Source organism: Pongo pygmaeus, chromosome 1 (assembly GCF_028885625.2).
Source record: "Pongo pygmaeus isolate AG05252 chromosome 1, NHGRI_mPonPyg2-v2.0_pri, whole genome shotgun sequence".
In the NCBI taxonomy this organism is placed as follows: Eukaryota; Metazoa; Chordata; class Mammalia; order Primates; family Hominidae; genus Pongo; species Pongo pygmaeus.
The window spans coordinates 198714484-198732290 of NC_072373.2; the positions used below are offsets into that span (position 1 = coordinate 198714484).

Here is a 17807-nt window from a genome sequence, read left to right on the forward strand (position 1 = left end):
AGTGGGACTCCGTCTCAAAAAAAAAAAAAACAAAACAAAAGAAAACCCAAAAAAAACAAAAAAAAACCCCAAAAAAACCCAAAAAACCCTTTCCCTAGATTAAGGGCAGTATAGTATAGGGTTAAGATGACAGGTTTGGCAACACAAATCTTGAGCTTGAGTACTAGCCATACTAATTATGGGACCCTGGGAAGTTACTTAACTTCATTAGGTCTAAGTTACTTCTGTAAAATATGGATATTACTGGACAATTGTTTCCGGGCTGCCCAGCATCCATTTCCCTTTCCTAGTAACTCCCCAACTGCCTTTTGAGGAATTGGTTGTTTCTTATGCATGTGACTCAGCTAATCCAGTCTGATATTCCCTCTCTAAAACCTGAATCTTGAGTAGAGGCAGAAAGAGACCCGACATAGTTTGAGTTGTGCCCAAGGAGCCAGTCCTTGTTTCAAGATCGTTCCTGTGGTCTACCACTGTTGTCCCAGTTCCCTGCAGCCACTACAGTTCCCACACCAGATTTTTTAGCCTTCACACTGAACGTTGAGCCCCTAACACCTAATAAAGTCTTTTTTATTTACATTAGCCACTTTGTTGCTTGCAACCAATGAACTCCAAGTGGAACACCACCTCATCAGGTTATTAACAGGATAAACAGAGTGGGATTCAACAGATCTAAGTTGATATTGTCTGGCCTTATCAACCATTAGATGTAAATTCAGTATGGACATCTAAGTGTGGTCATGTCGTAAATAAGGTACAAATGACCACAAAAAAAGACTAACCCATTGACCACCTTATAGGCCCCCTCCTAGCGTAACTGTTTTACAGTTATGATAAAAGGCTCATGTTCCTTAATAGAAAGCCACCTTAACATACCTGACATGGGTCTTCACTACCCATTCTAGTCCAGGAAATGCCTCAGGAGTTTTCAGTCACCTGAAAATGGAGAAATAACAGATCAGTCTTTTGAAGAGGAAGTTTTAAAGACATACAAAATAAAAGATAAAGAGATCCTGCATGCAGTTTACACATTACAGGAGAAACATGCAACTTTTAAGAAATTTTAAGTAAAGTTTCATTGTGAATATCAATATGGGGACCTACAGGGACTCATCCTTACACAGTTTTAAACAGCTGAGCAGAAAGCTTTTGGGGTGCAGCAGGAGGTCTAATCTACAGTCATTGAAATTTTACAATGTGTCATTTAAGATGTCAGACTTTGTGCCCAGGTTACGTTACAGTTCACTTGTGATGGGCAGGATTATTAAGAGTTATGGCTAATTTATGCGGCAACATATGGTTTTTCTTTTTACAGCTATTTTTATTAAACAAGTTTTGCAAAGTTTTAACATTAAAGTTAACAGCTAAAGAATTGTTTATGCAAGTTGCTGTCACAGTTTATGTAAAAGAGAAATATGTGCTATTAAAATCAGACATTTAGGTTACCTTTGGTTTTTTGCGATGCATGTTAGCTTTACACATCCTGATTCTCTTGCGATAATTTTCCTTTAAAAAGGGGGGTATAGAGTGATCTCTTTTCATCAAAACAAGACATAATGCCCTGAAAGCTGACTTCAAACCATGGTTGAAAATTCAGTTATTTACATTTTATCACAATCTACAAATACATTTTTTTGTTGGTGTGTTTTAAAAAGAAAAAAAAATGTCCATCATGCACTGCTGCAGGCAGCTTGGCACTTCAATACAAGAGGATTTTTCACCCCCGAGCAGTTTAGGTGGCTCTCTTAGGGAAGCCATGAGAACCCTGAGAATCAGCATAGAGTAGAAACGGAACCAACCAATTCCATCACTTCCTCTCTTGGTCTCTTAGGAGCGGGTTCAGAGCCAGCCTATCATGCCAAATCCTGCCCCAGCCCAGCTAAGTTGTCAGCATTTCTGGGATTGAAAGAGAAACCCTCAAGGGCACCCAGAATTGGCTGAACTGTCATGCCTAAAGGCAGATGCTGTCCCCTTCTGAGCTCACAGAAATTATTTGGTGTCACACTTTAGAGCCACCTAGGGGTTCTACAGAAGGTGCAAACCAGGCTGGCTTGCACTTTTAAATACTGAGACCTATCTATGGAAACCAATCCGAGTTTCAGCTCAGCTGAGTTGAAAACTCTCCATAAATTAGAATTTTTGATAGGATTGGATACAACAGCTTCCAACAACTTCCAGGGGGTGAAAAAGCTTTGGTTATTTTTAAACTAAAACTTAACAACTCCATCAACTTTTTTTTGGTAAACTTAAAATAAAATCCCCCCCACCACTTTTAAGAATGTTTCCAACTTTTAACAAGCCCATTAACTTTAGAGTTAATTTAAGTTTATTTGAAAGAGAAAACTATTTTATGGTCCACCCAAAAAAATGACAATTCATCACATTTACTTTGATTAAAAAAGGACTAAACTTTATTGACAAACTGCTGCAGACATTTTGACATAAGTTTAAGCTACCTATTTAGGCAGACTTACACATGTAGCATTTAATCTTCCGAGAACAAAATGGGAGGACGGTACAAATCCAATTAGGACTTTAACTTATGTACAAAGTGGATTTTGATTCCTTTTTCATTCAGCTGCAGTGTCCCTTTTTATATCATGCTAGTGTTGAGACATACTTGACTAACTTGGGAACAGTTCGATATATTGACAACCGTCAACTTCAGAAAATCATCAGCTTTTGGCCCCAGCGTCCAAGTGAGCTTTTCATGGAGTGCAGAATCTCAAATGGACAAAATACTTTGTCTTTTTAAATACTGATTTAATTATTAGTACTATAACTGAAAGATTCTTCATGGCTAAAAAGCTCTGCATCAAACTCAATTCAGGAGGCCTTCCCTCCCCACCACCATCAACCTCTTCAAAACCTACTCCCTCCCCCTAAGTATCTCTCAACACAGTATGTCTGGGGCTAGATTTCAAAACCCACGTAATGAAAAAGTCAGTTTTACAAGCCTAATTTTGTTGTTGTTGTTGTTGTTTTTTATATCAATTAACGTTAAAAATTGCATCAACTATTTAATTCATGAGGATGTTTCATATTAAAATTTAACCTTAAGATTCAACCGCCATGTGCTTTTATAAAGGAAACATTTTTTAGAGACGTCTGAGCTCACTTTTACATGGTGGTACCTACTGCCGTTAATGTTTGTGATTTTAAATCTTAAACAGCCCTGAATTTTGAAATGTAGCCTAGTTTGGGATTCTGCAACTACAACTTTACGGGATGCCTCAAATCAAAACTAAGAGAAACTTAACAAGCCTTTACTTCAGAACCTTTAAGCAAGCAATGTCATTTTTGAAACTAACAGGTTTGTGTGGTTTTTTTTTACTCAACTTCTTTTTTTTTATTATAAAAGGTACACTTCTGTTTATATTTAAACAACAAAGAAAAAAGCATCTACACACTTAAAAAATTAATTCAATATTCCTAAATCTATTTTAACTCATTTTAAAATACTACATACAGAAGCCAGAATGCAGAGTTAAGAATGGAGTAAGGTGGGGAGAAGAAGGGGACCACGAAGAAAAACACTTAGACAATTACTTGTCTGTTGTGGGTAAAGCAACAGGAATCCTGGGAGATACAAGAAATCAGTAACAACTTTGCTCATAACTGATATTTTCCCCTCATGTTTGTTTTTAATAACGTCCATATGGGTGCTCTCTGTATGCTCCCTTCACTGGCCTAGCAGGAGGGGCCTTCAGCGACGGCCTGGTCCCATTCCAGTCGTCCTGGCCTGTGGGGAAAACAAAGACAGTTTATAAACCATGTGGCGACAGCACTTAGGGATAAGCAGGGATAGGTCACATAGTAAAGATCACTAAAAACACTGCGTTTCTTCTAATGTCTTGACACTTCCCCTGGTGTTCCTTGCTCTCTACTTGGCTTGGCCCTCTTGGGCAGCCTGGGCAATTTTTCAGTTTTGAGTGGAAGGACAGAAGGGAACAAATCCAAAAAGGCTGCCATTGACTCTGGAGTAATCTCCCACAACGAGGTTCTTCATAGACAAATGTGATCTATACTCCAGTCCCCAAACCTGGAGATACCCAACACCTTGCTTGAGATAGTGAGGAAGTCATTAATCTTAGTGAGTCTGCAATGGCCTTTCCTGTTCCCAAAACAATCTGGCAGGCAGCCTCAGGTAAGGTGGGAAGACTTCTGAAGTCTTTCAGATTGGAAGCAGGCAGCCAGCCCCACTTCCATGCAACAGCAAGTCACGTCTCCTTATGGAGAAGTGTCCTCTAGCTCCCTGGGAAAAGCAAGCAAGGGCCACTTTCCATGGGGCCCTCCACCAGCAGAGCTGATACTGCTCTCTCTGGTAGAGGGATGTGCAATCAAATGTTGCACTGACAGCACTGTTTAAGATAATTCCAAGGCTGGGTGCGGTGGCTCATGCCTGTAATCCCAGCACTTTGGGAGGCCAAGGCGGGAAAATCACAAGGTCAGGAGTTCGAGACCAGCCTGACCAACAGGGTGAAACCCCAACTCTACTAAAAATACAAAAATTAGCCAGGCGTGGTGGCACGTGCCTGTAATCCCAGCTACTCAGGAGGCTGAGGCAGGAGAATTGCTTGAACCTGGGAGGCAGAGGTTGCAGTGAGCTGAGATTGCGCCACTCCACTCCAGCCTGGACAACAGAGCCAGACTCCATCTCAAAAAAAAAAAAAAAAAAAAAAAAAAGATAATTCCTTATCTCCTTTCTTAAGTCGACAGGTGAGAGAAGCCAGACAATGTGGTTCACATCCTCAAATGGTTCTCCTTTGTGACAGGGAAAAGCCTGAGGAATATGATCACATAATTCTAGAGGTGACCTCTTACGAAAATAAATTGCGTATAAGCTTATTCTTCCCACACCTTACACACACTAGTTCATCCCTGAAGTATTTTTCCAGCTGCCTGTATTCACAAGTATCTGCCTCCATCTCTATAGGCCTCAAACTCCTATATAGATCTAAAGTCACACAGAACCCTAATTATACCCCTAGTATAACACACATGTCTATCACTTTCCAAGTGGCTTCTGGGTATCAACAAGACAGTTTCTTTTTCTTTTTTTCCTGACGTATACAGATCATCCTGGACACTTTATTTTTCTAATTCTGTTAATCAAAGCAGAGATCAGAACGGATTAACTGTGGCAACATCATATCAGGAGCACAAAGAGAAGCCTGCCTCTTTCAGTTTGGTCTTTTCTCCAGCAAAACAGAAATGCAATTTAGTCAAACACATACAGAGGCCCCACTGTACTGCCTCACTGATGGAGGGAAATACTTGGGTGCAATCACATGGCCCTTCTAAATAGTGGTATACGAGCAGAGCAAAGCAGTATTAGTGATTGGCAACTGTCCAGTGCTATTTCGCTAAAACTGGTAAAAAACAGTTTCCTTGGGCAAGCAGCGGATTGGCTACTTCATACTGTGCTGAGTTGGGCTCAGCTTGTCCGTCTCTGGGAGGCCCTAAGGGGCTCCTCTTTTTCAGCTAGGGATAAGGGGAGACTGTCAACCAGTATCTTAGCGTGAATTGTCAATCGCTGAGCCCCTGCCAAGGACTCTCTGGAAGTCCCTCAGGTATGCTGAAAATACCTTATAATGAAAAGGTAGCTCTCGCTGCATCCACTGCCACATAGTATTCCCAGTGAGGCCTATTAACATAGGGCCATAACTGGCTCTTGAGGACACACTTGAGTGATGTGTTTTTAACCAAACCTCAGGGAAGGCAGCCTTGTCCTGCTGCTGTTGCAGCCTCCATAGCTCTCTTGGGATCAAGGACTGTGTTGATGTCTTCAAGCCAACAAGGAGCTTGGTGCCAGTACTGTCCTGAATTACTGGCTCTAGCCCCTACAGCCTCTAATCTGATTCTAATAGGCACTATTTTTTTTTTTTTTTTGAGACGGAGTTTTGTTCTCGTTGCCCAGGCTGGAGTGCAATGGCACGGTCTCAGCTCACTGCAACCTCCGCCTCCCAGGTTCAAGTTGATTCTCATGCCTCAGCCTCCCAAGTAGCTGAGATTAAAGGCGCCCACCACCACACCTGGCTAATTTTTTTGTATTTTTAGTAGAGACAGGGTTTCACCATCTTGGCCAGGCTGGTCTCGAACTCCTGACCACAGGTGATCCACCTGCCTCGGCCTCCCAAAGTGTTGGGATTACAGGCATGAGCCACCACACCCGGCCCTAATAGGCACTATTCTTGCCCCCCAACCTGGTCTGGCTAGCTGCTTGCCATCTAGGTCCCTTTCAGCTGACATTTCCTTTACAATGACATTCTTTTCAATGAGATCTAAATTTATTTTTTTAATGAAATGGGGTAGATGAGTACAGTTGTGTATGATTAAGTTCTTGTTATCTACCAAAATGGCCTAGATATCGGCAGCAAAGGCCCAGAAATACAACCCAGGTCTAGCTATTTCCCTGCCTAAAGTAGAAAAAAATCAACATTAGCTTGTAAGTCTGCTGCTCCAACCAGGGCCAAGCTGGCCTTGAGCCCTTGTTTAAGACACACACTACCCTTCCAAGAGTAACAATACCCCACTTCACTTTAGCAGTCCCTCTTTCTACCATGTACTGCAAAATTTAAGTAAGAGCAGAACTCTTACTGTCACATCTAGCAAAATCTTGGCCTTCTAAAGGTTTATCCGTGTGTTTGTCTGACTCTCAATACTTTAGTCATCAGCATTCTCCCAGGCACTTACTTGTACATTCTGCCCCACCACAGAGATAAAGACATACCATAAGCTTCATAAGAATCTTGAACCTCCCCATGTCCATAGTCATAATATTCTGAGTCCCTGAAAACCAAAGGCAGAGTGTTAGGAAGCTACAGGGTAACTATGTTTTAGTTTCACCTTTCTCTCAAATACTTCCATATGTCAGTCATTTTACTAAGTGTATTAATACAGGAAAATACTCATTCTGCCCCATCCCTACACCGTGAAGTATTTCCAAAATATGTATAGACTATGTACTTATAAAATAATTGACAATTACTGCAAAGAAAAATGGATACCACAGAATATAAAGTGAAAAAGCACAATCCTAAATTGACCCTCTTAATATAGCATATATATACATGTATTCATAGGGCTCACCAGAAAGAAAAAAGAACTGTTTTATCACTGCTGTAGAATTCTGGGACTCTTTTTCAACTAATTCACAGGTAAGCTATATATATGGACACACAAGGAAATGGTCTTAAAGAGAAATGCAGAAAAGAACCTAAGTTATGGTAATGGAATTCAAGTTTCTTGTAAAATTTTATGCAGCTTTAATGTGGTTTTGATATTTTAAAATAATAAATCAAAATAACATAAAGGCATTTCTCCTTGTTTCCATGTAGTTACAGCTTGGAAATTTTTCATTTGTTACTCTCAGGTTCTAAATTAATTTAAGGTTCACAGTTATCCAAATTTACAAATCCAAGTGTACGCTTCACAGATGTCAAACGCAGAGAAAGCATTGCATGGTGGCACGCACCTGTAACCCCAGCTACTAGAGAGAGCTGAAGTGGGAGGACTGCTTGAGCTCAAGAGTTCAAGACCAGTCAGGACTGCAGGGGTTGCAGAGGAGATACCCTCAAAAGGCGAACCATTCTGTTCCTTAGGGTTGTACTGTCTAAATCTCTCTGTTCCTCCAACTCCCTCCATCTATCCTTAGGACAAAAAACAGTGCTTATACTGCCTGACTCACCCTTGACTCTGGCTGTAATAGCCTTCGTAGCCTTCATAACTTTGTTCTGCGTATGTATCATCATATCCCTAGAACAACAACAAAAAAATGAAATAAAAGATCAAAATCATAGAGAGTAGGAAAGGTAACTACATCCCATGGGAGTAGGTAGGCTTCTGAATTAAAAAGACATGACATTTCCCTCCAAAATGTTAATGCCTACTGTAGAATAGTGAAAAAAGAAAGGGTTACTAAACAAAGAAAACCCAAACAAATATGATATGCCACAGAACAAGTGTGGGCAGGAAGTAAAGTACAAAATCGAGCTTTAGTATTATCAGTACTAGTAGTAAGAAATTCATTATAAAACACTACATTAAAGTACATTTTATTTCTTGTTTAATCTACAGGCGTATAGTAAAACCCTGCCTAAAATGGAAAAATCTTCTAATAGTTCAACATTCACTGCAAGAGAAGAGGGCAGATTGCAAATCTTACAGGCAGCCCATGACACCTACATAAAGGACCGAGGCCCTGTCATTCAACTTCCTTTAGCAGCCTTCTAGGTATTGGGAAATGGCACATTGTTCAAATTTCTTACATATTCTTCATATGTTTCTGGTGCAGGAGGTGGAGGCAAAGGTATCCTCTGGATGCCTGCTGTCCGTGCTCTTGGTGCTGGAGCACCCCTCACAGTAGGTGGGGGTGGCACGCCTCGAGTCACAGTGGCACCTCTGGTGATGGCTCCCCTTACTGGTGTACCACGTACCAAAGCCCCCCGAGGTGGTCCAACACCACGGCCCCTACAAAATGAAAGTTTATCTTAAATGGAGCTTTTTATAAACAGGCCACTTTTATGTTCTGATTTGTTTACAAATTCTGGAATTAGGCAGATTTTATGAAGTCTTAACTAGGCTATTATTAAAGCACAGAGGAATGTACAGGGTAAAGGACCCACACTGCAAGATCCCCCAGGTCCTATAGAGGACCAATTCATCACTGCACTGCCTTGGGTAGGTCTGGAGAGTCTGAATACTCTATAAAGGTCAGTCACAAAAGGTAGAATTTTAAAGTCAGACCGTTAACAAATGCTAAGACTGTCCAAAATTAGACGACCAAAAGTTTCAGCTAGACTGCAGCACTTGGCTATGGTCAAAGTGCCCAAGATCTAGAACTCTATTTTTTTTTTTTTGAAATGGAGTCTTGCTCTATCACCCAGGCTGAAGTGCAGTGGCATGATCTCGGCTCACTGCAACCTCCGTCTCCTGGGTTCAAGCAATTCTCTTGCCCCAGCCTCCTGAGTAGTGTGGTGTATGCCACCACACCTGGCTAATTTTTGTATTTTTAGTAGAGACAGGGTTTCACCATGTTGGCCAGGCTGGTCTCAAACTCCTAATGTCAGTTGATCCGCCTGCCTTAGCCTCCCAAAGTGCTGGGATTATAGGTGTGAGCGTATGGTTGTAGAATTCTATTCTTGATGCAACATGCAAATCCTGAGACCCTTCCTAAGCTAGACATAAGAGCACCACTAAAAGAGACGACACTAGTTGTCAAATTTACATCCTATTTCTGGGTGTCTCGATTATTTTTACCTGGGAACAGGTGGTGGAGGAGGTGCAGCTCCCCGGCCTCTCACTGGCACCCCACGTCCACGAGAGGGTTCAGGTACTCCATTCAAGTAGGACAGCTCTAGAAATTGCTCCTGGCAGATATCATCCATCATATCCTGGGAACAAAAGATACAAGGAGTATTGTGTGACATCTATACTTTCTACTGAGAAATCATCTGGTCCACAGGAGCCTTGAATTCTAAGAAGAGCTCTTGAGAGCCCAAATGAGGTCTCAGGTCATTCCTTCTCTGAAGTCAAATGGCACCCCATCTGTCATCTCTTTGAGAAAAGTCTTGATGGCAGACCCCCCATTATTCATAATGTGGTCCCTGCCTAGCTCTCCGGATCACTCCCATTCCCTCCCTATATATAACCTCCTCACAAGCCAGGCTGAACAACTTGTAGTTCAGAGCCTGGCATACTCTTACACATCCATTCTTTGCAAATAGTTTCCTTTTCCTGGAATAATAAAAGCCACTACCATTAATGGAACGGTATGCACTTGGCTCTATATAATAAGCTTTATATAGATTTTTCAGTTTAATCTTCAAAATGAGGGCCGGGTGCGGTGGCTCATGCCTGTAATCCCAGCACTTTGGGAGGCCGAGGCGGGCAGATCACGAGGTGAGGAGATCGAGACCATCCTGGCTAACACGGTGAAACCCCGTCTCTACTAAAAATACAAAAAAATTAGCCGGGTGTGGTGGCAGGCGCCTGTAGTTCCAGCTACTCGGGAGGCTGAGGCAGGAGAATGGCGTGAACCCGGGAGGCGGAGCTTGCAGTGAGCCAAGATAGCGCCACTGCAGTCTGGCCTGGGCGAAAGAGCAAGACTCCGTCTCAAAAAAAAAATCTTCACAATGACCCTGAAATAAGTAGGCAGATCTCCATATTTTACAGTTAAGAAAACAGACTCAGGGAGTATACATCAGCCAGCTTAAGAACACAGAGCTAATAAATGGCAGACTCTAGATGTGAATTCAGAATTACCTGTCTCAAAATCTAGGTGTTGGATCAACAGGCTTTTTTGTCCTTATACTGTCTTTTTTGTCCACCTGAGGGATTCTTAACTTATCCTGACAAGACTTGTCTAAATAAGTGTCTCTTGAAAAACTTTCTCTTGATGCCACCCCTACAACTCCTCTTTTCTCAAAGTACCACATAATTCCCTATACCCAAGCACTTACCACATCATTTTAGAATTGTCTGTCACTAAACTGTAAGCTCTTCAGGAGCCATTTTTGTAACTTTACACCGAAGCATAGTATCAGACATCCGACAGATACTTAAGAAATGTTTGGGATGAACAAGAAACCTGAAGCTCAGAAAAGTGAAATGATAACCTGTCCAGGAAGACACAGATAGACAGACATACATAGTCCAGTGCTCTTCCTACGGCACTGTGAAGCATTGCTGGTATAGTTAATTGTTCTAAGGGGAAAATGGAGGGCTCTGGTCACAGATGCAAAAATAGCCTCACTTTTTTTTTCCTCCACAAGAGGGAAAAATCAAATGCCATTGGCAAATCTTTTCATGCTTCCTGTTGAGAGCCATTCAGTCTTAATACTTCATGCATTTTTATATATCCCAGGCATATACAGCTTCAATAGATGATGCTAGTCTTTGATGCCCCCCTCAACTCTCCAGCTCCTCCTACCTTACACATTACTGCTGCTTGAGACTCACACCTTGGAGAATCAAGTAACCAATGCCAGACCATTGCTCAGACTCCTCCAACTGCCACATCAACACTGAGGAAACCCACATCTCCCCGGCAAGCATCTTTTTCAAAAGATTCACTTACAAGCAAGCCTCATAAACCTAACCCTTCTGAGGAGAATATGAGGGAGACTAACAATGAAGAGAGGAGATGGGCATTTCCTCTGCAGTCCTTTGAAAATTGAATGGCTTGGGTGATCAATAGAACACCCCAAAAAGAGTAAAAAATTCCCTTGAGTAAGATTAACCAGCTGTGTTTTTCTCTAGGATATGTTAAATGGTCAGTTTCATGTTGAACATTCTTTTTTTTTTGAGACAGAGTCTCACTCTGTCACCCAGGCTGGAGTGCAGTGGCGCAATCTTGGCTCACTGCAAACTCCGCCTCCTGGGTTCACACCATTCTCCTGCCTCAGCCTCCCGATTAGCTGGGACTACAGGTGCCTGCCACCACGCCCAGCTAATTTTTTTTTTTGAATTTTTAGTAGAGATGGGGTTTCACCTTGTTAGCCAGGATGGTCTCAATCTCCTGACCTCGTGATCCACCCGCCTCGGCCTTCCAAAGTGCTGGGATTACAGGTGTGAGCCACCGCGCCCGGCCTCATGTTGAACATTCTAATGAAGATGAGGTACTTGAAAGCAAAGCAGCTGCTAAGACATTTGAGACTGTTGGAATCCTTGCAGTTCAGCATTACGGGTACACAATGCCTAAAAACTTTTTTTTTTTTTTGGAGATGGAGTTTCACACTCTTGTTGCCCAGGCTGGAGTCCAATGGTGCAATCTCGGCTTACTGCAACCTCTGCCTCCTGGGTTCAAGAGATTCTCCCGCCTCAGCCTCCCTAGTAGCTGGGATTACAGGCATGTGCCACCACGCCCAGCTAATTTTGTGTTTTTAATAGACGGGGTTTCTCCATGTTGGTCAGGCTGGTCTCCAACTCCCAACCTTCGGTGATCTGCCCGCCTCGGCCTCCCAAATTGCTGGGATTACAGGCGTGAGCCACCGTGCCTGGCCCACACTGCCTATAAATTTTTGCCCTATCAATTTTCACATCATCTGACACCACATTTAGTTCTAACTCCCTCATTTAACATTCAAGAAAACCAAGGACTGTATCTTACCTCCTCTTAGTTTTCTGATGAACACATGACACTTACTCAATTCTAGTTAATATTCCAAATCTTTCATAAGTCTCCAGATTCATCCTTGTTATTAAATATTCAACAGTAGTATGTTAACTCTGACAACCACCAGGCCTTGCTAAAAGGCAAAAATAGTACCATTTCCTATTTATTCAAAGTAATATTCCAACCAAGTATTCAAAGGTGGTAACAAGCAAGATAGATAAACCGGCCCGTCCCATCTCTATCTAGTCCTCAATAATAGTCTGAAAAAAGCTGCTCACCTATCTGTTAAATATCAATAGTCAACCTCTTCCAAACTAAACTCGTCCTCAGCAAACTCCTCCAGGAAAGAAATCTCTGAGTGTGCTCAGGTCAGAATTTAACCCAGTAACACTAGATGCTATAAGCTTCTTGCTGCTAGCCTCTACTCTCCATAGCATGAACTTCTTGAGTGCAGAGACCCACCTTAAGTCACTTTCCTAACACAATCTCCTTGTTCCACACTACTACCAAAATACTCAGCTAGGTGAAGACCCTGTTAAACCTTAGTTAACCGAATATCAGAATGCAGGCACACTGTGGACCCGAGATACTGACAAGATACCGGTACACAATGAAAACCACATTAGACAAGGAGGGATAGAGTGGCCTTGGAGCATAATGCTTTGAGAACTAGGTGCAAGTAACGAACTACCTCAGGAAAATGAACATAAATTCAGAATTTGGTATACATACAGGTTATGCAGAGACCTTAGTTAAGAACCCCTACCTTCACAACAGCATAAGATCCCAGTTCTCTTTTGCTCAGAAGACACAGGATATGGATTTCCTTACCGGTACTAGAAATTTCTTGACTTCCTCCATGGCATGGGCCATAAGAGCATAAGCCTCACATGGGGGTCCAAAGACTTCAATGAAGACATGCAGATCCATATTTAAGTGGGCATATTTGGGGTCTCCACCTTTGCGCAGCTCTTCCTCCTATGGAAAAATGCAGAGAAATGTCACACCACATGGACTAGGGAGAAAACACCACCTTTACCTCTAAGCCAAAGGAACAGCAAGAAATACCCCTAATGTCTATGAAAAACAGTAAAGTTAATTGGTTTGAGCTGAGAAGAATTAAAAAAAAAAACAAAAAAAAAAAAAAACAGTAAAGTTTAAGAAAGTAAAACAAGCAGCCAGGTGTGGTGGCTCACGCCTATAATCCCAGGACTTTGGGAGACAGAGGCGGGAGGATCACAAGGTCAGGAGTTCGAGACCAGTCTGACCAATGTGATGAAGCCCCGTCTCTACTAAAAATACAAAAATTAGCCGGGCATGGTGGTGCACACCTGTAATCCCAGCTACTCAGGGGGCTGAGGCAGGAGAATCACTTGAACCCGTGAGGTGGAGGTTGCAGTGAGCCACTGCACTCCAGCCTGGGCAACAGAGCAAGGCTCCGTCTCAAGAAAAAAAAAAAAAGTAAAACAAACTCTGAAGAACTGTAATTTGCACAGCCTGCTAAACTTGCACATGGTCTGCTGCTAACAGTTAATTGTTGTCTTAAATCCCTGAGATATCCACTGGAGCTCTTACTAAAAGCATAAAGAAGAAAAACTTAATTCTAGTCTCTATTCAGATAATAGCTGTTTGCCAAGCATTTGTTTTTAAATCACAGGTAGAGCTGTTAATCACCACGAGCTCTGCTTATCTGCTTATATGGTCTAGGGAGTGCTAGGGGAAGAAAGAAGTCAGGACAGAGAGAAGAAAAGCTCATGTAAATCTCATTAGTTAGAACAACACATTTCAGCCCTAACTATATGCGTCTAGTAAGAAATGACCTGAGAAAACAAATACGTGTCCATTAGGCTACATAAAAGGAGGGTTGAAAGAATTGGTTTTTGGACTGTAGCAGGAATATCTCATCAAATAAGGTGACCCCAGAAGGCTAAGACTATTCTGTTTTGGTGAGAAGTTTCTTGTCACAGAGTACACAGCGTATGCGGCTATGGCATGGGGAAAAAAAAGACGCATTAGATTCTGTAGTCAGGATTACTCATGGTTCCTTTTGGAATACATTCTTTTAGTGAGCCTCACATTCCAAACTGGCTATAAAACAAACCAACTAATCCTCAAACTCATCTGCTCTCACAACACTATTGTTCTCACTTTTCCAGGTTACAAAAAAGGGGGTGTGCTATTTGCATTTTCGTGTCTTTTGTCTGCTTTAGACTAACTTTTAGTATATCCAGTTTCCCTTTCAAGTTTTCACAGACAATCCTACCAATGCACAACATGCTACTGCTGTTTCCATTACTATACAGTCAGAAAGTCCAAAAGAAAACTATCACCAGGGCACACCTAGACTCTTCCAGGGTTGCCAAGCAAGTAAATTAACTTGGTGTATAATCTCTTGCATCCAGTGCAAACTTAAAGGAGCCACATTCTGTACACATACAAAATTCTTGCCTCTATAAGACATCCATACTGCATTCTGGGCAAGTAGAAGGCATTAGGATGTCCTCTTGCCTCACTAATGTGAACTTACCTTGGCTTTGTCTCTCATTGAGCCCTTTCCCAACACAGAGATCTTTGCACCAGTCTCTTCCTGCAGTCTTTTGATTGTATTTCCTTGTGGTCCAAGAATCTTCCCCACAAAATTGAACTGACAGAAAATAGAGGATTTCTAAATATACATGCTACTATATAAAAACATTTCCACATAAATTACCTCACTTGATTTTAAACAACCCTGCAAAGGTAGAGTATTACCATTCCCATTTTACTGAAGGACACTGAAGCCATATTAATAAAGCGATTAGCTTAAGGTTATGAAACTAGAAAGTGGCAGTTCCTAGACCTGAATTTGGCTTTTCTGATGTATTCTGGTGCTCTTCCATAATACATTAAGACGTTTACTATTTTATTTTTTACTTTATTTTGAGACAGGCTCTCACTCTGTTGCCCAGGCCAAAGTGCAGTGACACGATCATGGCTCACCGGAGCCTCAACTTTCTGGACTCAAGTGATCCTCCTGCCCCAGCCTCTGGAATAGCTGGGTACAGGTGCACACCACAACACTAGGCAAATTTTTGTATTTTTTGTAGAGATGCGGTTTCGCTATGTTGCTCAGGCTGGTCTTGAACTCCTGGGCTCAAGCAATCTGCCTGCATCGGCCTCCTACAGTGCTGGCATTACAGGCATGAGCCACTGTGCCTGGCCTAGCACTTAACATACATAAACATTTTTTAGGCAGTGACCTCAGAACAGAAGAGACTATATAGCACCCTTTGATAGCACGCTGGATAAACTAAATGTAACTAAATAATTTCCTAAAAAAAAAAAAAAGGAAGAAAAAAAGCATTTACTTAAAAGTAAACTTTCAGTAAGAAAATAAAATTAACTTCATCCAATTGAGGATTCATATTATATTTCCTTTTATTTAGATTTCAGGTTAGTCTTTTGACAAAGAGCAACTCTTCAGGTTTTAATTTTTTTTTCTTTGAACTTGTAGCCTGAGCAATCATTTGAGAAAGAAACTTTTTGATAATAAAAATATGATTATATTTCCTTCCTGGCTATAGCTATGTTATTAGTTAAGAACTTAGATATTTCAACTGCCAGTAACAGGTACTGCAAGCATGAAAGAGAAGCTTCACAAGCTTAAGTTTCTAAAGCATCACAATCCCCAGGAGTCTTTATTATAGCCCATGACTCTCCCATAACTATAAAGATAACTGAAAGATGCAAAGCACTTTTTGCCTTACCTTGGGATACTGCTTGACAGGTATCAGCACTCGCTCTTTCAGTTTCATGTTCTTATGAGAAAATAAATCCAAGTAATTCTCCTCATCATCCTTTTTTGAGTCTCCTTTCTGAATCTTCTCAATTTCTGAATAGGAAAAACAATTTATTTTTGCCCTGGTAAATAAATGCAAATTTTGAAGTCTGCTTAAAGCAATAACATGGAATACCATATAGTGAAACCAAATAGTTCACACGAAATGTGCCAATTTCAGAAAGAAACTAGCTGAAAGCACTAAAGCTATATGAAGTTGACTAGAAAGCCCAAAGCCTACTTCTAATAAAAGAAGTGTACTCTTCCACCCTCACCTGAAGCCATGACAAGAGAGACATTTAAATGTTTCTTAAATCAATTTAACAAAATTAATTGGGTGAGATGGGGGAAAGGAGAATAAAGAAACAAACAAAAAATCAAAATCTGCATCAAGACAAAGTATAATCTTACCTTGAAAAAAACAAAAGTAAATAATCTAAATATACAATGGATAGTTCCATTAAAGTTCCACGGTGACATTAGTACTCTAGATACTAGTCCTTAAGAGTCTGAAAGACCTTGTTCTTACTCTGCTACTCACTAGTCGTGTGACCTAAGACAAGTTAATAAAATATGTAGATATGCCTAATTAAGGCCAATTTTTCATAAAGTACTAAATATATTGTTACCATTATCTAGCCCAAATTCAGCCAATGCCTAAATGATACAAAATGCACCAGGTACTTTTTTTTGAGACAGAGTTTCGCTCTTTTTGTCCAGGTTGGAGTGCAATGGCGTGATCTCCACTCACTGCAACCTCTGCCTCCTGGGTTCAAGCGATTCTCCTGCCTCAGCCTCCCAAGTAGCTGGGATTACAGGCATGTGCCACCATGCCCAGCTAATTTTGTATTTTTAGTAGAGAAGGGTTTTCTCCATGTTGGTCAGGCTGATCACCCGACCTCAGGTGATCCGCCTGCCTCAGCCTCCCAAAGTGCTGGGATTACAGGCGTGAGCCACTGCACCCAGCCACCAGGTACTTTTTAAAAAAACATTTTATTGAAGTATAACTGATATGTAAAAAGTTATACATAATTAATGTATACAATGATGAGTTTGGAGATAAGTATACACCCATGAAACCATCACCACCATCATGGGCACAGACATATCCATCATCACCTAAAAGTACTTTCAATTCGTGGGTTAAGACAGTTTCATTAGCTAGAAACCTGGCATACAAAAAGATTTCCTACCATTAAGGAACTTCATTCACTGAGTGACTGCAAGTGTTTGAGTGCTTCCTATGGTATGGAGAGGCAGATGAAGGAAGAGCTATAATAAGTACAATCATTAACCACTATGGAGGACTTAATAAGAGCCAGACATCTGTCTTGCAAAGCACAGGAGATACAACAGAGCGAGTCAGACTGGTCTCTTGTCTTCACTGTTTATATACTGGAGTTTCCAGACTATAGAGGTGGCAATGAAGTATAGTTAAGTGCTATAACAGGAGTTCTAATAGAGATGATGGCAGAGTGCCCAAGGATGAGCAGGAACTGAAAGCTTATATGATCCACTGAGAATAGTTAAAAAAAAAAAAAAAAAAAAAAAGGCCAGGTGCGGTGGCTCACGCTTGTAATCCCAGCACTTTGGGAGGCTGAGGCAGGAGGATCACAAGGTCTGGAGATCGAGACCATCCTGGCTAACACGGTGAAACCCCATCTCTACTAAAAATACAAAAAAAAAATTAGCCGGGTGTGGTGGTGGACACCTGTAGTCCCAGCTACTAGGGAGGCTGGGGCAGAAGAATGGCGTGAACACAGGAGGCGGAGCTTGCAGTGAGCCGAGATCGCGCCACTGCACTCCAGCCTGGGCGACAGAGCAAGACTCTGTCTCAAAAAAAAAAAAAAAAAAAAAAAAAAAAAGTGTATATAT

General features: G+C 41.4%; 1 protein-coding gene across 4 annotated transcripts in view; it reads right to left on the reverse strand.

Moving 5' to 3' along the window:
- The window catches only part of KHDRBS1 (KH RNA binding domain containing, signal transduction associated 1), a 48579-nt gene that overhangs the window by 15877 nt on the left and 14895 nt on the right, over positions 1-17807 (reverse strand). For 3 of the 4 annotated variants that reach the window (XR_008495850.2, XR_010126773.1, XR_008495853.2), the window contains exons 2-10: positions 15862-15986; positions 14643-14759; positions 12947-13093; positions 9259-9392; positions 8268-8469; positions 7688-7755; positions 6731-6789; positions 3547-3739; positions 874-933 (exon numbers count right to left, since the gene is read on the reverse strand). Coding sequence is in view for 1 of the 4 variants with exons in the window: in XM_054465051.2 (XP_054321026.1) it covers positions 3642-3739; positions 6731-6789; positions 7688-7755; positions 8268-8469; positions 9259-9392; positions 12947-13093; positions 14643-14759; positions 15862-15986 (950 nt within the window). In the remaining 3 variants the exon portion in view is untranslated. Of the gene's footprint in view, positions 1-873; positions 934-2385; positions 3740-6730; positions 6790-7687; positions 7756-8267; positions 8470-9258; positions 9393-12946; positions 13094-14642; positions 14760-15861; positions 15987-17807 lie in introns of those variants that run through there. The other variant, XM_054465051.2, reaches the window with a different exon arrangement.